The sequence below is a fragment of the Gekko japonicus genome, unplaced genomic scaffold (assembly GCF_001447785.1).
Source record: "Gekko japonicus isolate JY-2015 unplaced genomic scaffold, Gekko_japonicus_V1.1 scaffold1789, whole genome shotgun sequence".
Taxonomy (NCBI): Eukaryota; Metazoa; Chordata; class Lepidosauria; order Squamata; family Gekkonidae; genus Gekko; species Gekko japonicus.
The window spans coordinates 113,125-135,204 of NW_015176026.1; the positions used below are offsets into that span (position 1 = coordinate 113,125).

Sequence of the window (22,080 nt, forward strand, 5' to 3'; positions counted from 1 at the left end):
GGTACCCCCTAAATTTGGTAATAAAACTGCTTGTCAAACCTAAAATAATTATTCTCTAGAATGATGTCCACTAATTCCATAAGAAAATAGGTAGTAGGTCTCAGCATTGAGTGAGAATCTAACTATTTTTCTAATCTGTTCCTTGCTTCATCCTGGGGAATGCTGGTACAAAATGCAGTCACATCCATGGAAACTAAAACAGAGTTATTAGGGACATGCATCCTCCCCAGTTTACATATGAAATCCTTGTTATCCTTTATATATGCCAAAGATTTAGTTACAAAGGGCTTCAAAAAAGAATCTATTATAGTGATAATGGTTCCAAAATGTAATTGAAACCCAAAACTGGGTCTGCTGGTTAGGTTAGGTAAGACATAAAAAACAGGGATCCTAGGATGCTGATTAATGAACTTCCTTCTAAATTTTTGATCAATGTAACCCACAATAGAAGCTTTCTTAACTACTATGTGTATTAAATGTAAAATATGCTCTGTGGAATCCTTTGTGATGGCAACATAACTAGTATGGTCTTGTAGCTGACACTGAACCTCAGTATAATAATACTTTGTGTTCGTTAGGCCTATAACCCCATCCTTATCTGCCTCTTTAATACCAATAGGTTCATCCCCCGCCAAATCTCCCATGATGTTACATTCCTGCATTGAAAAATTGTTCCATCTGTGTTTAAAGGAATTCTCAAGTTTTGTTAAATCCCTTACAACTAATTGTTCAAATACATGTACAGAAGAGTCATTGATAACAGGTGTAAATGTTGGTTTAGGATGCAATTTATTTCCCATTTGCATTTTAGAATTGTCAAAATAACTTTGTAACTTTAACTATCTAATCAAACAAAATAAATCAATGCGTGTTTGGAACAAATCATATCTGGAGGTGGGTATAAAGGCCAGACCCAAATTCAAGAGCTTGTGTTCATCAGATGACAATTCTCTAGATGATGAATTCACTAGTAAGTACTCCTCCACTCTCTGCAAGGAGGGCAGTGGGTAAATTCCCCCCCCCCCTGTTCTCCTTTTTGTATCTCTGTCTAAATAGGATGTGTGAATAATTTTCTTCTCCAGAAGTGGTTGCAGAATCTTCTCCTTTGGTAGTGTCTAGCTCTGAAACATTTTGCATAGAAGACAATCAAGAAACTTTCTTCCCCCCCGGAGAACCTATAGAGCACCATTTGTGGACCTTAGGTTGAGCATAATCTCTACTGTCCCTATATGCTCAATCTAAGGTCAACCTTAAATGTTGTTTGTTTCCAGGTTTAAAACAACGGTGTAGATTGAAAACTACTGTGTAGTTAAGTTCTGCATTCTTAGTTTCACATAACCAGTGTATTGCCTTACTCTTCACTTTCAATTAAGTTAATTTTGAAGTCTGTTTTGAGTGCAACTTCTTCTCAATGAGAGCCCAAGTACCAAATTTTTTGTAAGACAAACCAGGCCTGTCGGGCAGGTTCTTATTTGTCCATAGCAAGGAAAGGTGCATTTGTTGAACAGCTGTCCCTTTCAAAGTCTTTTTCAACTTTTAATATTTCTATAACAGAACTTCCTTTCAAGCCCAGAAACAAAAAGGAGATGATATCAAGGCAGATACTCAAACAAAGATCAGAATTCCTGACCCCAAGAGCAGCTCTGAGACCTCAGAAGAGGAGGAAGTGGCAAACCCCGTAAAAAGTAAGAACCAGTGCTGCCTAAAAAGTGGAGTGAAGCGTTCCAGAGTAAGAAGGAAATGCCAAAGAGCAGCTGGTGCCTCCATTGGTGAAATGTCCAGGAAGAGCAGGAGTGTTGCTGTTGCCACAGAAACTAAATTTGATGCTTCTGTACTGTGTAACTGCTGGCTGCGGGTTTTCACAAGTACCAGGGTGGTAGACATCAAAGACGGTGGGAGGGGTTAGGTAGAGATGGGGGACATGATGTTATGAGGAAGGGCAGGGAATTATGCAGGACACAGTAACAGTGCCCTCCTTCTGCAGTACTTGCCCAAGATGCCCCATTTTTCTTCTGCTACAGATGTTTTCTAACTCTGTCTTGCTAGAAGTTATCTGAACATGTGATTTAACCCCTGACAAGAGGCACTTTTTAAAGCCAGATTTGTACGTTATCCGTAAAGGTAAAGGTTCCCTTGCTCGAAAGCCAGTCGAATCCGACTCTAGGGTTGCGGTGCTCATCTCCGTTTCAGAGCCAAAGAGCCAGCGCTGTCCGAAGACATTTCCGTGGTCATGTGGCCGGCATGACTAAACACCAAGGCACACGGAACGCTGTTACCTTCCCACCGAAGTGGTACCTATTTATCTACTTGCAATTTCTTGCTTTCGAACTGCTAGGTTGGCAGGAGCTGGAACTAGAGATGGGAGCTCACTCCATCATGCGGCACCCGGGTCTCGAACTGCTGAACTACTAACCTTCCACAGCCTGCAGTTCAGCGTCTTAACCACTTGAGCCACCGCAGCTCCAGACGTTACCCATAGGGAAGTGCTAGTGTGGTTGCAATCAGTGCAAACATTGGAGGCGCCAGTTTAACACAAGGAGCTTCCCCTTGTCGGGGTTTTACCTTTAAGCATCTTACTATACTGTTATTTTTATGTCGGGTCCCTTAGATGATGATAAAAGGAGTAATACAACCAAGGAAACATATCGCCATTACTCTTGGAGCAGATAGTTGGGGAGGAAAAGGGAGTTGCTGCCTAAGGTACTGGGGAGTTTTATAAAATGCTTGCTACGATTCTGTCAGATAGTGACCTTGAGAAGAATGTTTTAATGCAATTTTAGTGTCCCCTCTGACTGGAGACGCTGATGTTCTAGAAACCTGTTTATTGTACCTCCCTTTTACTGTTTTGCAGCTAACCTTCCTGTGAATAATAGCTCTACAGCTAAGGCAGGGAGTAGTAGTGAAGATGAAGATTCATCCTCTGAAGAGGAAGACGTTTCTGGAAAGATGGTAAGCAGCCATTTGTCTTTGTTTCTTGTGCAGGGAAGTGAATTGTGAGCATGAAACTGACTTTTTGGTTTATGTTCTAGTTTTGTTTAAAATACCTGTTCAGATGTGTTTGGAAATGTTGCTGTCTTTACTATGGGATAAGGAAAGATTTGAAATGCCTTTCTACCTTTCATGGAAGATGGGACTGTGTATGAAGTTATCAGAGTAATTATTATAACTTGATCCCTTCTGTATAAGAAATACCTTCTTATGTAGTCTGTGTTATATAAATTCAGACATTTGAAAATCTGGTCATGAAATCAAAATTTAAGTGTTTATGCAAAATTCTGAGAGTCATGGAATTCAAAACAACTATAAGGTATTTGCATGAAAGCTCAAATTGCCTGGAGTTGCATTAAAGTGGGAAATCATACATTTTAATTTTGTACTTCCCTGGGTTTCTTAACAAGCATGACATTTTCCAGTAAAAAAGAACCTGCAATTCTTTCCGAATATCCTATATTACACGCAACCCAGATTTTTGGGCTTTGAATAGGTTAGGAAAATAAAACACCTGTACAAATATTTTTGAAGTAGTCTGCAGCCAGACACAAATTGATATATTACACTGTGGTATGCATAGGGGGGGGGGGCTTTTGTTTTAGAATCCCTGCTTGATAAGATTTGCCACATGCAAGAGTCTCTGCCCACCTCCTTTCCCTGCTAATGTCTTCCCTGCCAGATTGTGGTGCTGCAAGCTGCAGTGTTAACAGTGTAAACTCAGAGCTGGAAAGTAGACCAGTGGATTTTTGTGGAAAGTTACAGTAATTGGTAACTTCAGGCTGAGATTTGAGGGAATGAAATTCAGCAACACTTTTTTTCCAGAGCTTCAGATATGTCTCAGGGATCCCTACTGTAATGGAAACTGTTTTGCCCGTTCGTGTTATGCTAGGACGGTAAAGTGACCATAATAAATGGGTTCTTCATACTTTGGTCCACTTCCAGAGGAAGTCAACAGAAACTATAAAGGTAACAGACCAGTCTGAAATGCAGAGGTCATTGGAGAACAAAATGCCTTTGTACATTGTGAACTGGTATCTTTCACTCCAGACCAGAGTTCTCCAGTCTCTTTAATGGAAATGTGGACCTTACAGCTAGTGCGAGCCCATGTGAGCCATGAGTCTTAGAGCAGAACTTGCACGGGCTTTGTATGAGAGACATTATCATAACTTGGCAATCGTAATGGATCTTTTCCACTTTTCTTTTTTAGATAAAGACTACTGTGACGGGAAACCGGACAGCTAATTTTCTGCAGCTTGCTGCTCAAAAAGCCAACTCTGTCCCAGGTAAAGGGGTAGCTGTAGCTGCTGTCCAAGCAAAAAAGAGGCCAAACAAAGCTATTTCAGACAAGCCATCTCCTTCAGTTGCGGCCAAAGCAAGACAGAATAAAGTTCTTTCTGGCAAACCAGAAGCTGCCTCACAATCTCAGATTCTCAAAGGACAGAGTAGAGCAGCAGGAAGTGCGGCACAGAAGGCAGCAGACACTGAAAGCGGTAGCAGCTCATCTGAGAGTGAGGAAGAAAAGATGTCAACCGCCGTAAAACCTCTAACTCTCAAACCGGGTAAGAAGGCTTGTGATGTGTGTCATTTCTGCAGTGCCTTTATGAACTGCATCTCTTGGCTTACAGTGAGATTGGAGTGTACAGCAGTTCAGATAATGCTAAACCCAATAATTTCAGCTCTTGGGTATGTATAAAAGGAAACTGTTCTCTGTAGAGGCTGAAGGCAGAAATAAACTTGTAATGCTGTCAAGGGTAGCACATCTGTTACAAACTGATGAACTTGAAGAGAAATGCCAGATGAAGGATACTGTGCATGTGAGGCTGGTGTAATCTAACACGTGTTACTGGTGTGTTCTCAAAATGCTTACTGATTCCAAAATCAGTTTACAAGCAACATAGCTGGTGATGAAAGCACAACACTGTGGCTTGAGCAGTCCTCTCAATTCCAAAGCTGCTTGGCAGGCACGTGGGGTGTTAGGATCAATTAGACAACTGATGTGAACTCTCAGGGACCACTTAAAAGCTGATGTGTGAAAGTACTTTAAAAATTGATAGACGGAGTTGAGAAGACTCTTAAGGGATCTACCCTGAGGCTTTTTTACTTCTTTTTGGTCTTGGTCTTAAACGTTGAAATCTATTAAATGCTCTTTTGTTTTTAAGAATTCAGAATGAATGCCTTCTCTTTCCAATTTTAGTTCTAAAAAAGACTGAGAGCAGCAGCAGCAGCAATGAGGACTCCAGTGAGGAGTCTGACTCTGAAGAAGAAGCGACAAAAGCAGCAACTGTTCAGGTAGTTCCCTTTATAGAATCCTGTAAGGATGTTCATACTTCTGATCAACAAGTAATCTTCCTCTTGCACTGTAAAGATGGTGTAGTCTGTTGGTGTGCAGTGTCCCACAGGGGACAATCCTCTCCCCAGTGCTTTTTAACATCTACACACGCCCTCTCACCCAGCTAGTCAGGAGGAGGTTCAGGCTAGGGTGCCATCAGTATGCTGATGACACCCAACTGTATCTGTTAATGGACAGCCACTGCCCCAGAAGACCTGGCCAGTTGCTTGGGAGCTATGGTGGGATGGTTAAAACAGAGACACCTGAAGCTGAACCTATTGAAGAGGGAGGTCCTGTGGCTGAGTTGGGGGTGGGGAAGGACCAGGATTTCAGCTTCCCACTCTGGATGAGGTACAGCTGGTGCCAGCTTCCTCTGTCAGGCATTTGGGTGTGACCCTTGATGCCTCTCTTACTCTAGAGGCACCGATCACAAATACAGCCAGGATAGCATTCTTCCTCCTCTGCCAAGCCTGTAAGGTTGAGATGTTCTGCCGGGCATATGGTTGAGGAGAGCGATGGTCAGAGAGATCAGTGGCCTCCCAGGTTTCTTCCCCCCATCTCTATTCTCTCCTGGTTAAGATCCTCCCCATGGGTGGAATATGGATTATATGCCAACCACCCCAGCTATCTGTGATGCCATCTAACAGTAGATCAAATTGATGAATAGTACTGGAGCTTTCGATGCAACGAACATGAGATTAAGCAAATTCCAGCGCATGACGGAAGACAGGAGGGCCTGGCGTGATGTGGTCCATGGGGTCGCAAAGAGTCGGACTCGACTGTGCCACTGAGCAACAACAACTGGAGCTTAATTGTATTGTGTGTATATTATTCTGTACTGATGTATATTAATTCTGTGTATTTTATGTATTGATGTATATACATGTTGTACGCCACCCTGAGTCCTGCTTGCGGGAAATGGAGCGGGGTAGAAATTAAATAATAATTCTCTTCCTGTTTTTCACTCTTCCCCCTTACATCTAGCAGCAGTCTCATTTGGCTCCCTTCACTGGGACCTTTGGTAATTTTTTTCCTGGATATCTGTTGCTTACATTAGATTCCTCACCATGTTTTTGAAGGTTAAATTCCAGAAACATAAGAACATAAGAGAAGCCAATGTTGGATCAGGCCAAAGGCCCATCCAGTCCAACACTCTGAATCACACAGTGGCCAGAAATACCAGTGCCATCAGGAGGTCCACCAGTGGGGCCAGGACACTAGAAGCCCTTCCACTGTCGTTCCCCCCCCCCCCAAGCACCAAGAATACAGAGCATCACTTGCCCCAAAGCCCCTATCTATACCTTGTGGCTAATAGCCACTGATGGTCCTCTGCTCCATATGTTTATCTAATTCCCTCTAAACTGCCCCTAAATGAAATTCAGGTCCTTCCTCACAGGGTGTCTGTTGTGGGGAGGGGAAGGGAAAGGAGTTTGTAAGCTGCTCTGAGCCTCCTTTGGGTAGTGAAGGGCGGGGTATAAATCCAATCTCTTCTTCTTCTTCCTGTTCTCAAAAGAAACTGCCATGTGCTAATTCTGACATTCTTCACTGTAGGTAAAGCCACCTGCACAAAGTCCACCGATCAGTGCAACTCCAGTGAAGAGCTCTCCGGCCACTGTCACACCTTCTAAAGGGTCCACAGTAAAGGCACCTCTGGCTCTCAAAGGACAGAGTACAGCACCAGTAAGTATTGCACAGAAGGCAGCAGATTCTGAAAGCAGTAGCAGCTCGTCTGAGAGTGAGGAAGAAAAGACAACAACAGCAGTAAAAACCCCAGCTCCCAAGCCAGGTAAGAGGGCTTGTGATGTGTGTCGTCTCTGTGGTGCCTTTATGAACTGCATCTCTTTTGGCTCACAGTGAGATTGACGTGTACCGCATTTCAGATAATACTGTAAGCCATATCAGTTCAGCTCTCGGACATTTATCAAACAAACTTGTTCTCAGTGGAGGCTGAAGGCAGAAATAGGCTTGTAATGCTGTTAAGTGTAGCACATCCATTGCACACTGATGAACTGCCTTCACATCCTTTAAGGGCAAGTTTTGTAGTTGAGAGTGTGTTCTAGCACAGCCGCAGCACAACAAGCAGCTTATTGGATTAGAATCATAACAACTCTACTGAGTGGTTTGAAATTGGTGTCTTCTGGGCTTTGAATTTCCATTTTTTGGTGTTTGCCTCTTTTCTTCTTTCCCCCCCCAACATAAAGACAATGCTTTCAATAAAACCGTTCTTAGGTATTTTGGATATTAGGGTTTGAATGCAGTTTCTTAAAATCGTTGCTGTCAACTCTGGGAAGGCAAACAGTAAATTGTGACCTGCTGTGAACAGTTCATGTTCTGCCATACTCTATGCCTTAAAATGTAGGTGGCTTTTATTGAAGAGACATATCAGTTGAAGGATATTATGCATGTGCGGCTGGTATAATATCAGGCATGTTACTAGCATGTTCTGAACATACTTACTGTTTTCCTAAACTGGTTTGCAAGCAACAAAGCTGGTGATAAAAGCACAGCACTAAGGCTTGAGCGGTCCTCTCATTTCCAGAGCTGCTTGGCAGGCATGTGGGGTGTATGGATCGGTTAGGTTAGATAACTGAAGCGAACCCTCGTTTCATTGCAGGGACCACTAAAAAATGATGTGTGAAAGTACTTTAAAAATTGATAGATGGAGTTGAGAGAACTCTTAAGGAATCTACCCTGAGGCTTTTTTACTTCCTTTTGGTCTTGGTGTTAAACATTGAAGTGTATTAAATACTATTTTGTTTTAAGAATTCAGAATGAATGCCTTCTCTCTTCTGATTTTAGCTTTAAAAAAACCTGAGAGCAACACTGAAGACTCCAGTGAGGAGTCTGACTCTGAAGAAGAAGTGACAAAAGCAGCAACCATTCAGGAAGCTCCATCTAAAGCAAAGGTGTCAAACTCATTTGTTATGAGGGCCAGATCTGATATAAATGTTGGGCCAGGTCATGTGTGCTATAAAATGCAACACGAGGTATTGGAGATATAAACTTTATAAAGATAATTTCAGATGCCGAATGGCAATAGCAGGCATGATTGGATTAGGTGTGATAAGCAGAAGGGTAGTAGGTGTGGAGATATCAGCATTGATAATGAGTCAGGAAACCTAGGTCTCAATTTGGTACAGGACAAGTCTAGGAGGCTGCAAAGAATACATGGAAAAAAGTCTGAAGAAGTGAGCAGTGTCTCATAAAAGCATATACCTTACCACAAATGTTGTTAGTCTTTAAGGTGCTACTGGACTCTTACTCTTTCTGCTGCTGTTAGAAACCACAACATTCAAAACCCCAGGGGGGCGGTATATTTTAACGTTCCAGGACATTCAGTTGCTGACCTGACCAGCAGTTCTCTTACAAGGGGAATTTCAAAGAGATTAGAAAGAGAGACTACTGAATTGCAACTGATAATTAAGCTCAAGACAATGCATCCTCCTGGACTGAACTGAGACCTTGGTTTCTTCTCTCAATACTAATGTCTGCTATTGTCATATGGCATGTGAAATCACTTCACTCTCCAAGATATAAGGACAGATGGACTCACATTCTAGTTGTATCTGAAGAAGTGAGCAGTGACTCATGAAAGCTCATGCCCTGCTACAAATGTTGTTAGTCGTTAAGGTGCTTGTGGACTCTTGCTCCCTTCGACTAATAACGAATGCAAGCTGTGCTGTTAGGTTTCTCCTCCCCCCAATCTGTTAGAAATATAAAGGGGGAATCTCTCCAAGTGCCATGGGACTCATCTTTCTTCCCCCCCCTCCCCAAGAAGTATGCAGACACAAATCTAATACCTGGAATAAAATGTTGTTGGTCTTAAACACGGCTCCTCCCCCCCCCCCCCCCCCCCACAACGCGCGCCCGCATAAACATGCATATAAAAGCTTATACCTGGATTAAAACGTTGTTGGTTTGAAAAATGCCAGGGGACTCAATCTCTCTCTCTCTCTCTCTCTCTCTCTCTCTCGCTCTCGCTCTCTCGCTCTCTCGCTCTTTCTCTCCCCAGAGGAGGTGAGGGAGCCTTCAGCCAGTTGAGGAGAGGGAGGCATGGATTTCTTTCTCTCCTCTCCAAAGCCAAGAAATAGGAGATACTGGGCAAAACAAGCTATGATGCAGAAGCAGGAAGCATCAGAGAGCCAGTTACTTGTGGGCCGGATAGCAGCCCTGCAGGCTGGGCCATATGTTTGACACCCCGATCTAAAGAATCCTGTAAGGATGTTCATAATTCTGATCAAACAAGTACTCTCCCATCAGCATTGTAAAGGTGATGCAGTCCTATGAGTTCTGTGTCATCATGGGCTTAACATTTGATTCCACTGAAAATTCCACTTTGGGGCAGGGGCAGGATAGAGGTGGAATGTATTGTCTGCTGTTTATTTACTTGATGCAACTCTTTGATGCCAAAGTTGTAAAACTATAATAATGAGGAAGCTGAAATTGTTCAGAAGCAAGCAAAGGTATAGGATAGCCACCCAACTAGCCATCTTTCACATCCAGATTTTTAAACTCTCTCCCTGTCTTTCTTTCTGCCCCCTTATGTCTAGGAGCAGACTCATTTGGCTCCCTTCACTGAGAGCCTTGGTAATTTTTCCTGTATCTCTTTCATGGTTTCCAAAAAAGAACAGGGACAGGGTAACTGTTGTTTACTTTCAATTCCTCACCACATTTTTTGAAGATTAAATCCCAAGAAGGAAATTTAGGCTCTTCCTATCCTTATAAGAAACCGCCATGTGCTAATTCTGAACATTCTTCACTCTAGGCAAAACCAGCTGTGCGAAGTCCACCGATCAGTGCAACTCCAGTGAAGAGCTCTCCCGCCACTCCTTCTAAAAGATCCACAGTAAAGGCATCTCCAGCAAAGACAAAAGTGAGCCAGATCAAAGCAGGATTTGGAAATGCAACTGAAGGCAAAAAGCCAGCACACACCTCAGATACTACTGACTCCTCAGACAGTGAGGATAAGGAATCCTCCTCAGTAGCACAGGTGAGATGCTTTGGAAACTGTTGCCCTGGGTTCTTCTCTGTAAGGTCTCTGAAGCCACTAGGCGCAAAATGGGGAGGAAATGGCACATGGTTTAGATATCACGGGTTGTATCCTGTATTCCTGTCATACGTCTCAGCAAAGGGCAGTGTGTTTTGTCAGCACAAGCTGTATGCCATTGGCATAAAGAGGCTCCTTGATCAGTGCCATGTGCTGACAGCATGAAGCACCCTTAGCTGAACCAGAGTGAGCGGGTGCAATCAGTTGATTGCTGTGCTTGATGGGAAATGCCTGGTTGCTCAAGATGGACTTTTTCCTTGGACATCAACATCGAATGGACACGTAAAGTCCAAAATGCTGTGCTGTTTTTAGTTGCCAGTTCAAATTCCATAAGCACTGAAAATGCCTGTTAAGAACCCTAGCAACTACCAGAGATGGCTACAACAAAGTACCACTCCTTTGTCCCCTGAATGAACTTCCTAGACTTCCGAGTCAGGGCTTCCCAAAACTCTGTAGTTGAGTTTTATTGAGGTTTTAACTTATTCCACTCTGTTAATTTCTTAACGCTAGGCAAAATCATCTGAAAAAACACCTCGGGCCTCCACAGCATCAGTGAAAAATGTGCTGCCAAGCCTGTTGTCAAGCAAGGCAGCTTCCACTCCAGCTCCTTCGAAGCAAACTCCAAAGCCCGCAGTGCCGAGTTTGGTGAAACCTGCACTTCTGCCTTCTGCCAAGGTTGTTGGGAGCGCAGAGAGCAGTGAGTCCTCGTCGGAGAGTGAGGCTGAAGCTCTCCCAGTTCCAGTGAGCCAGAAGGTTAGAGAATGATTGCTTTTACCTGAAATAACAGGATTAATCCCTGCTTTTCCCCATATGACAGAAGTGGTGTTATTCATAGATGCATGGGCCAATAAGATCAGAGTTCTGTGAGGCAATTGGGCTGGGAACTGAGAGAGAAAGAGAAGGTGGAGTTAGCAGGCTCAAGTGGTAAGGTTTTAATAGGTTTGCGTAGACTGACGGGAAAAGTTGATTGAATACATCGGCTTAGGGGCTAGTTAGGGACTTTCAGTCCTTTATGTTATGAACTTTCATTTACTTTATACAGAGGCTTCTGACTTTTTGTGGAGCCTGTGAGAATAATGAATATTCTGATCCCTGCTGTGGGCCTGAAAGAGCTATCGGGTGAGGGGCACTCCCAGCAGAAATGCAGTATGGCTTGATTTGTAATCTAGGCTTTCTAGAACTCCCCTGTTTTTTCTTTAACACTGCTTGTATCCATTTGACTTGGCTTCCTGGCCGGTGTTTCAGTTTCTCTTGGGACAAGTCTGCTGAAGCCTCCAAGGCTTGTTTGTTTGTTTGTTTCTCAACTTTCCCCCCCAATGAGGACCCAAACCAGCTTACATTGTTCTCTTCTCCTCTGTTTTATTCTCACAATGACCTGGTGTAAGGTAGGTAAGGCTGAGAGTTTGTGACTGGCTCGAAATCACCTAGCAGGTTTCCATGGCAAAGTGGGGATTCAAACTGGGCTTGGACGTCCCAGATCATAGTCGGACACACCTAACCACTTCAGCACGCTGGCTCTCAAAGAGAACTGCTCTGGTACTTTGTTATTAGTATGGATCTCAGCTGGCAGAATAAAACTTCTGAAGATGTGACCCATGAGACAGTCTGGTACATGCAAGACAGAAGTTTCATGAACGTTTTGCGTTTTAAAAGGTGTACTCTCTCAAGCTGCCATTTTGGATTATTGTACCCTGTGTGTCTTTTGCTATTCAGAAATTCATATAGCCAGCAAGGTAAAAGCAAGCCCAGACAAGAGATGTTGTTTGATAACCTGAATTTGCTTCTGCTTAGCAGTTATCCATATTGTTTCACTTCTTCCCTGTTGTAGGTCTCTCTTTAATCTGAATAGTCACTTTCCTCTGAATAATTGTTAGATGCATCGTCTCAGATTGGATACACATTTATAATTCTAGAGGATAGTATTTGGAGAAGCTGTATGTCACACCTGATGACCCGCTTTTGCTCATGGTTGTCCCTAAACAGTTGTAGGGTACGAAACAAACAAATTGGACATGATTGTTGTGATTAGTCAGGTGGCCCCCTGGATCCCAGATGGTGGTGGTGGGGTGCTCCCAGCACCCAGGCCAGAAGTGTTGTACCACTGGCAAAGGAGAGGCAAAGCCCATGCTAGCTACCAGGATCCTTGACGGCTGGCAATGGAATGGCAAAGAGGAGACCAGAGGCACAACTGCAGTAGCCAGAGAAGGCCCAGAGCTGCGGAGTGGCAGGGCCCAGTGTGGCCCAGGAAAGGCCTCAGATGGAAGCGGCACAGGAGAAGCCTCCAGAGGCCTGGGCAGAGGGAGAGCATGCAGGCCCAGTGTGGCTCAGGGAGGCAGCTGGGTCAGAAGAGCTCTAGAGGGCTGGGGAATCCCAGGCGATAGGTGGGAACAAGGGGTAGCCCCACACAGGGACCATGGCAGTGATGTAGTACCTACCTGGGAGGTGGGTTACATGGGGCTGGCAGAAGGCACAGTGGTGTGGGTAATCCATGAGGTGTCACAGTCTGCAAGGGAAAACAGGGACTGGGAAAAAGGACGAACCATTGGGAACATGCTCAAGATCCTACAAGCTAGGCTTCAACAGTACGTGGATAGAGAACTGTCAGAAGTACAAGCTGGGTTTCGAAGAGGTAGAGGAACTAGAGATCAAATTGCCAACATTCGCTGGATTATGGAGAAAGCAAGAGAGTACCAGAAAAACATCTACTTCTGCTTCATTGACTATGCTAAAGCCTTTGACTGTGTGGATCACAACAAACTATGGCAGGTCCTTAAAGAGATGGGAGTACCAGACCACCTCACATGTCTCTTGAGAAACCTGTATAAGGGTCAAGAAGCGACAGTTAGAACCGGATATGGCACAACTGATTGGTTTCGCATAGGAAAAGGAGTACGGCAAGGATGTATATTGTCACCTTGCTTATTTAATATATATGCAGAGTACATCATGCGAAATGCTGGCCTGAATGAATCACAAGCGGGAATTAAGATTACTGGGGAAAAGATCAACAACCTCAGATATGCAGACGATACCACTCTAATGGCAGAAAGTGAAGAGGACCTAAAGAGCCTCTTGCTCAGGATTACAGAGGAGAGGGCAAAAGTGGGCTTGAAGCTCAACATCAAAAAAACTAAGATCATGGCATCTGGCCCCATCACTCCTTGGCAAATAGAAGGGGACGTCGTCGAAGTAGTGACAGACTTCATGTTCCTGGGATCCCAGATCACCGCAGACTGTGACAGCAGCCACGAAATTAAAAGACGCCTGCTCCTTGGGAGGAAAGCGATGGCGAACCTAAACAGCATGATAAAAAGTAGAGACATCACCCTGCCAACAAAAGTCCGCATGGTCAAAGCAATGGTATTCCCAGTAGTCATGTATGGCTGCGAGAGTTGGACTATAAGGAAGGCCGAGCGCCGAAGAATAGATTCTTTTGAACTATGGTGCTGGAGAAGACTCTTGAGAGTCCCTTGGACTGCAAGGAGATCAGATCAGTCAATCCTAAAAGAAATCAACCCTGACTGTTCCCTGGAAGGCCAGATAATGAAACTGAAGCTCAAATACTTTGGCCACCAAATGAGAAGGGAGCACTCACTGGAGAAGACCCTGATGCTGGGAAAGATTGAAGGTCAAAGAAGAAGGGGACGGCAAAGGATGAGATGGTTAGACAGTGTCATCGATGCAACAAACATGAAATTGAGCCAACTTCAGAGGACGGCGGAAGACAGGAAGGCCTGGCGGGATCTGGTCCATGGGGTCGTGAAGAGTCGGACTCGACTGTGCAACTGAACAAAGTGGGAACATGCCCCAAGTGAAGGAGCAGAAACCTGGTATGAGGCCGTGGAATTATGTGACAGTTGTTTTAATTCAATGTTTTAGCTAGCTTCTTGCTGAAACTTCTGCCTTGAACAGCTTGTCAGACCAGCTGCTTAGACTGCCCAGTACCACAAACGTGAGTGTGGACTGATGCACTTTTCCCCCTTCAGAATTGTTCAGTTAAGTGTCTCTGATGTCATTTTTGCATGCAGAAAGATTGGCTACACATCATATATTTTGACTTAAATTATTGAAAATTAAATAAGTTCTTACGGGATGTTTGTAATAAGTTCCTAAAGATTAACTGGGCAGACTTAATTTGAAATGTCAGTTTTTCTGTCATGAGGCTCTTTCATGCTTTTAGGAGGCATTGCTTCCTTGTGTGCTTCCTCAACTGGGTCTTTCTGTGTTCAAGTCATGGAAATAAAGGCTGCGGTTACACACACTAAATCAGGGGTGTCAAGCATGCAGCCCCGTGGGCCAGATGAGGCCCCCAGAGGGCTTCTATCAGGCCCGCAAGGGACTGGCTGTCTCCTGCTTCTTCCTCCAGTTCTGCTGCTGCTGTGTCATAGCTTGCTTTCCCAGGCTCTCTCAATCATTCAGGAGAGATAGATGAGCAAGCTTCTGCTCCCTGCACTGGGCTGAGGCTCCTCCCCCTCCCCGATTGCTACAGCACAGACATTTTGATGCAATAATTCAGGGCGGCAAGAATGCTAATGTTTCGAGCATGTTTTTATTTGAAGTTAAAAAAAAAATCTTTGTGTTTGTGTCCTCTATCAAGTTGATATCTCCACTCCCTGGCATTACATTTTTTGACACACATGGACCGGGCCGACAAAGTCCAATTTATGTCAGATCCGGCCCTCCATAACAAATGAACTCGACACCCCTGCACTAAATAATCCACTTTCAATCCACTTTCCAACTGGATTTTGCCAGTTCACACAGTAAAATCCAGTTGGAAAGTGCACTGAAAGTGGATTGAAAGGGGATTATTTAGTGTGTGTCACTGCAGCCTTAAGAAGCTAGAATACTTCTGGGCTTACAGACTTAAGTCTGATTAAATTAATGTGATAATTCCTTATTTTATTGCATGTTTAAACAGTTTTTCTCCAGAAAGGCTAACATTGAAAGCCAAATTATTCCCATTCTTTGTCTTCCCTGTTCAAATCACTATTCCACGCCTTAAGAAGGGAGGGCTTGCTAAATGCATTATTCCCATAGAGAGAGGGCTCCAGAAACCAAAATGATTTGGTTCCTCAAGACTGAGTATGGATACTGCTTAAATTGTGGGTTTGGGGTTTTGTGTTTTGCAGGGGTGGGGTGATCCTGAGGGGTGCTGTGTCCGTTGCTCACATTATAATAACCCGCTTGCAATACCCAGTCCACTGTTCCTCCATAGAATGTTTGTTGGCATATGGAGAATATAGACTACTTTGTGCCTCTTAGCAAGTTCCAACCCATCCCAGGAAACGGGAAGCTTCATTTCTTTGGGGGAGGGGAGTGTGTATGGGCACAACTGAAGTGGGAATTGTGTCTAAATTGACTTTAACATTTTGGATATTTATTCAGCTGATGAAGTATTTGCATATTTCCTCTTGAGGTAGGGAAGCAAACAAACCTGACCTTGAAGCTTGTAGGCATTTAGTTCTCATTAAACATTCCTGGTTCCACCCTGGACAACATCTTTGCATACTTGCAGCTGTTTCTGGAAGTGCAGATAAAAGGCAGTCTCTGTGGGCACTAAATACCTTGCTTTAGTTGAAAAGAAGCAGACACTTGGTGCTTTATGTGCGAGGAAACAGAAAGTCATAGCCTCCTGGATGTAACTTAAAATCATTTCCATGCATACTACTGAAACAGCAAGAAGTTGCTTATCTTGGTGCTCTTGCATCAGGTATCCAAAATCAGCATTTTTTATACTTAATGGTACTGTGACCAATGTTCCCTCTAAGCTGTGGAGTCTTGTGAGCAAAAATTCTACTTTGTGAGCTACTGGCATGAAAGTCATGAGCGAGTGATTGGGCTACTGCATGAATTAGTTTGCTCTGGAGCAATCCTTCCTGAGCCAAGACAAAAATGTGTGAGCTGGATGCTAAAAAACTGTGAGCTAGCTCACACTAACTCAGCTTAGAGGGAACAGTGACTGTGACATGGGCTATAGTAGAGGGAGGGATGTATCAAATTCTAAAGACACGAACAGACTGCAAGTTATGAGGCATGACAGCTAAGGATCTGTGACGCCCCCAGAGCCAGGGGCTATATCCCCCTAAGCTGTAGGTAAGGGAAGAAAAACATTTTTGCGCAGGAGTTTTCAGTGCCTGTAGGAAGGGGAAGGTACACTCTGTCTTCCAGCATTGTACAGTTGTGCAGGCAGGCCGGGGTCCCGCATGGAGAACTTCAAGATACGCAGTTCTACCACACCAGGACTCTGTCACTTTTCACTGATTTGTGTGTAGACCAGGTCAACTCTTGCTTTCTGATGTTTGCTCATCATCTTTTGGGGGAGTAAAGGAAACCCGAATAGTGAAGTTTTGCAAACTAGCCGGTCACTCATTTACATTGAAGTAAAGGTGGACAAGATCTTTCCTACCCCCAAACTGTATTCCATCCCTTCTTCAGGGTGCTGAGAGTACTGTACAAGGTTGTCCCTTTGTGTTAACCTCTCAATCAATTCTATGAGGTAAATGAGTCTTGTAGAGAGAATGACTAGCCCAGCCTATGGTCCATAGAATAATCATGATTGAGTGGAGATTTGAACCCACATCTTTCCAGGCAGATCTAGTCTGACACTGCACTATGCTACATTTTCTTTCATGCCTTCTTTGAGGAATTTGTTACCTTTCTCTGAGTAACAAGATATCCTTGACTGGAAATGGGGAAAATGCCTGACTGAAATGAGCAAATGCTTAGAAGGCTAAATCAGCTGTTGCCAGGGAGGCTTAGTGGGCTTGAATTAGCTTGGCTTTTTGCACTGAGGTTTCCACCTAGTTGCTGTGGATGAAGAGGAGAAAAGGCTTTGCAACAGTACAGATTTGGCTGGTGATCTTAAAGGCTCTTCCTCCTCCTGTTTCCCCTCCCCTGTTCTCCGTTTCATCTTCATGGGGGTGTCTGTAGCATGAGCTTTGATCCTGAATATCCATGAATGCCACTGATTTTATTAGATTGAACTGGATTAACACCCATGCTCTACACTTCTTGTACACTGCTGTTTTTAATCTGCTGTAAATGCTCTGCTGGTGTATGGCATGTTTAGAATTCCCTGCACCCTGGAATGATGACAACTTAACTCCGGCTTTTGCTGGGGACTGTGATGAAAGATGAGATTAGAATGTGGCTACTTGTGGGCTGCCTTTCAGGATTGTATATCAGTGTTCAAGAGCTTCTAGTATAAAGAGGAGAAGCACTAGAAGAAGGATCAGGAATTCATTCCCATTACGTGGCTTGTAGGTTGTAACAGATTGGATTGTATCGTTAGCTTAGTCTCTAAGATCTCCTGTATTGCTTGATTAAAAGCACAACAGAGAGAACTTCCAGTACTGATACAACTTCTGTTTTCCAGCTGGCTGTGATATATGGGATACTTTCTGTTCAGTCTAAGAAAACAGATAGAATGAAGATAGAGAGAGGTCTGGGTTTTTTTTAAACTCTCTATTTTTTCCCAATGAAAATAATTAGTGCTTCACAGCGAATGCACAAAATTCAAGAATGTGGATACCCCACTGTGAGTGGTTGTTGAGAACCGTGAGCCAAGTGTTGTTCTTCTGAGGGTTTCAGAAAGCAGCTTGGCAGACCCATTTTATAACTTTTTTTTTCTGTGCATAATTCAGTCACTGAGTTTCTTTTCTTTTTTAAGGAAAGGAACATTCCCTTTTGGTGAGAGAAAAATGCTGATTTCTGAAAGGCAATGAGTTGTTGCATCATGTGGTGTGACACTGCACCACCCTTCACATTTATTCTAGTGAGAAATAAGATGGTGGTTGTTGTTTCGTTGCTTTAAAGGTTTCACAACACTCTTACAAAAGGATCTTGCCATGAGACTGGATAACATTGAGTAAGGAACGGTCTTTCAAACTAATCTACCTATCAGTATTGTTGTGAGGGGGAAGTCATGTGACAGAGGAAAATGTGTACCACCCTAAATTTCTTGTAGAAATGTAATAAAATAAGCAACACTTAAAGTGAGAGAAAACCAGAGCATAAACCAGGGGACTCTAAAAAGAAATGTGTGTATGCCTGAGCACATTCATGTTTGTTCCCTAGGATATTTCTGGCATGACCCCACTCTCTGAAAACCTTCTTCCCTTTTTTTTCTCACACGAAACTCTGTCATACTGAAGTTTTCCTTCAGTCCCAGTCCTAAACTGTTGTGTCCAAGGTTAAGTAATACAAATAGCTTCTTCATGCCAAGTGCATTTCATCCATTTTAAGGATTATCTCCAATGCTGGCAATATGCCTTTCTGATTCTGTAGGGAAATGGCAGATTGATAATGTATGCAAGACCTCTCAGCCATGGAAAATAAAGAATTCACTGTGGTTCTGTGTTCTTGTTTTGTCGTTGTCGTCCCCCGACCCCCACCCCCCATGGTGCAGAGATTGCAAACGCCTCAGCCTCCCACTGGAGTCAAACAAAATCTGACTGCTAAACCTGGCACCCCAGTGAAAGCTCCATCGGGTGCTTCAAAAAGGAAGACAACTGAGAGCGAGAGCAGCAACTCATCTGACAGCGAGGATGAAACAGTCCCAGCCACACAAAACCTGCCACCTCCATCTGGTAAGATGCCTTCAGTTCTCACTGGTGTTCAGGGGACGTTTGTCTTCAGCTTTCCTCTATGTTTCTCTGTTTCTTTAGTTGAACAACATCGAGTTAGGGCACATGAGTAACAAACAGGCTCCCTGCAGGCACACACACTGTGCTCTGAAGTACTGAAGGACATGGGAGCGGATGCCAGTTATGCTGAGGCCGAGATTGGACAGACGCGTCAGTGTTGCTCAATTCTGTGCTCATCTTCTTTCCGAATATCCTTCCAAACCAGTTTAAAAAATGGTGGTGGGGGGGGGAGAGGGGGCTGTTGCCAACTCCTTATTGCATTGCAAAGCCCAGTCTGTTTCTGAATGATAAGCTGTCCTAGGGAGTTACAAAAACCAGCCAGTAAACTAAATTATACTCACTGGGGTTATTCTCATATAAGAAAAAGTTAAATTAGCCAAGGACTTTTTCTGCTTTCCCTCTGGTGTGAAATGGAAGAACTCAATATTAGACACCCCACCCTTTACTTATGGAATGAAACAGCTGTGAAGGGCCTCTTTGTGATATGAAGCAGCCCCTGGCAGAGCTAGATAGAGCACCGGGGGGGGGGGGGGGATTGCATGCATTTACTTTCTCCCTTCAGGTTACTACTGCAGATGAAAAAGGGAGAGGGCTTTTTAATAAATATGAATTCTGAATTATTAACCTGTATGGAATAGTAGGCCTCAGGTTGAAAATCAGTTGATGGAGAAATTCAGAAGCTTCATGTCTGGAATATTTGTAAAGTGATGGATCACTTCAAGATTCTTCAAGATTGCTGCTTGCGGCAGTAATGAAGAACAGTACAGCACACTGAGCCATAAGTGGAAGGAAAAGACTGCATGGGTATAAGAAATGTAGTGCTTCGGGGAGTCTTAGGGGAATTATGTGTAGGAGGTTTAAGGATTGATCTAAATGCCCTTGCATTTGAGGAAGATGGAAATAAAGGGCTCATAACGCAGTAGTAGTGCATATGCATTGCTTGCACAGCTGCTACAGTATGCCGGTTGCCTATGGTCTCCAGTTCAGTTCCCAGCAACTCTCTCTGGGTTATGAAGGCTGGGCAAGGCTTAAACATTAGCTATCCAAGAACTGAGTTGTTACTGAGGTAGATGGACCAATGGTCCAGCTTGGAATAATGCAGCTTAATATGAAGGGGGGAGGTGTTGGTCGGCAGAAGCAGGGTAGTAGGATAGCACCTTTCACAGTGTGTGCTAGGAGGCTGTGGAATCATCAGCAAGAAAAGTAGTCTGGTTTCTGAAACCAGTAATTGACACGTTGGTAAGCTGGGCCTGTGTGAAGGCTGGTGATAGAATATTTGGGACTCAATATTTTTTTCAGAACCATCCTGCAATCTGCAGAAAGACCTGGAAACTGATAAATGGTATATCATCTTTAGGGACTATTTTGGTCATCGCTAGGTGAGATCATTCCTTGTCTCACCTGAATCTATCATACTTTTGTGATGATTTGAACTTCCTTATGACTAACTTGACTATAATTCCTATCCAGATTGGTCATCTGACGAACTTTTCCCTTGCACTGCCACTTTGTGTGTCAGGTCTCGGACGCAGTCACTTCCACCACACTCTTGTATCAGCAAGATTTGTTTACTGAGAAGTGAAAAAGGTTCCAAGTGTTGACATGTTCTGTGTCAGAACTGACACCGAGGTGTCAAGACAGAACCTATACACTATGTAGGACATCCCCCCTAAAGCGCACTACCCAGTCACTATCCGCATTCAGCCTGCCAAAGATCCAAACTTCTCCAATACACCACCCCCCACACCTGCTACTAGCCGTTGCACTATCTAGAAATTCCCTGCACCCAAGTTCGAAGTAGGCGCTGAGATCATGCGCTTCCCAGGCACTGTGTAAGCCGACACACACTCCCATAAAAAAACCCTTTAGCCAGAAGGATAAACAGCCTAGAGAAGAAAAGAGAAGTAATTAACCTTTGAGGTCACAGGGTCCCTGACAACTGAGGCACAAGCTTGACATTGGGCTTGTCTCTCCTAGCCCAGCAAGATAGTGGGTGCGAGACTGAGTACGTGGATTTCCTTCTGATTCCATTTGACCTCAGAGCCAAACCTCAGAGCTAATTCAATAAGTACAAGCAGAGAACCCGCAAGGAGTCATGGGGATCATTTGCCCTCCACCCCGCCTCTTATATCCGCTTCCCCATACTGTATCTTTTCTCTGGCAGCCCCCATATCCTCTCACTGCTTCCTGCTAACCTGCCCACTAGCCTTCTTGTTATCTGTCCCCCACCTTCAGCTACATTTATTATGTATTTACATCAAATATACCCCACTTTCTTCCCAGAGGGGACCCAAAGCAGCTTATATCATACTCCTTTCCTGCATTTTATCCTCATTAACTGTGAGGTAGATCAGGCTAAGCGACGAGCCCGACTCCACCTGTTCATGACAGAGTAGAGATATCCCAATTCCTAGTGTGATACTCTAATCACTACACTAGATATCCACAGATGGGGCCATGTTGAAAATTACATATATGTATAGATTTAGATACATAGTGAGTGTGTGTGTGTGTGTGTGTGCCTGGAAGTCATGGTTGACTTCTGACGACCCCTAGTGGAGCTTGAACATTTCAGAGAGGTGGCTTGCTATTGCCTGACTCTGTGTCCCAGTCCTGGTATTCCTCGGAGGTCTCCCATCCAAGAACTTGCCAGGGTCAGCCCTGCTTAGCTTCCAAGATCTGATGAAATCAGGCTTGCCTGGGCTATCCAGGTCAGGGCCAAAAATTACATATATTGATGATAGACTTCTTGCTCCAGATATCCAGCTGTAGCATTTCCTCTGTTTTCAGTTCCATACTGTAATTCTGCTTTCTAGTCATGTCAGATATAACGTCCTGTAAACCTTACGCTCTTGTTCTTTCTTCTGTTGCACTTCCTAAGCTTTGGTATCAAAAAAGGAGACTTTTGAGCTATGGTTCCTGATGGGTTACCTGGGAGATTTATTCTTTGTGTGTTTTTACTGTGATTTTTTTTTAAAAAATGTGCTTTGTAAGCTGCCTTGAGCCACAAGAAAGGCAGGATATAAATATTTAATAAATAAATATTAGACCCTGGTTTATTGGTA

At 43.8% G+C, this 22,080-nt stretch overlaps 1 protein-coding gene across 1 annotated transcript in view; it reads left to right on the plus strand.

Moving 5' to 3' along the window:
- LOC107123369 (treacle protein-like) overlaps window positions 1-22,080 on the plus strand; it is a 62,626-nt gene that overhangs the window by 16,623 nt on the left and 23,923 nt on the right. Inside the window, exons 3-11 of the mRNA XM_015426609.1 lie at window positions 1,555-1,685; window positions 2,852-2,949; window positions 4,199-4,550; window positions 5,186-5,280; window positions 6,872-7,106; window positions 8,120-8,226; window positions 10,086-10,310; window positions 10,878-11,120; window positions 18,778-18,958. Coding sequence (XP_015282095.1) covers window positions 1,555-1,685; window positions 2,852-2,949; window positions 4,199-4,550; window positions 5,186-5,280; window positions 6,872-7,106; window positions 8,120-8,226; window positions 10,086-10,310; window positions 10,878-11,120; window positions 18,778-18,958 — 1,667 coding nt within the window. The remainder of the gene's footprint in view (window positions 1-1,554; window positions 1,686-2,851; window positions 2,950-4,198; window positions 4,551-5,185; window positions 5,281-6,871; window positions 7,107-8,119; window positions 8,227-10,085; window positions 10,311-10,877; window positions 11,121-18,777; window positions 18,959-22,080) is intronic.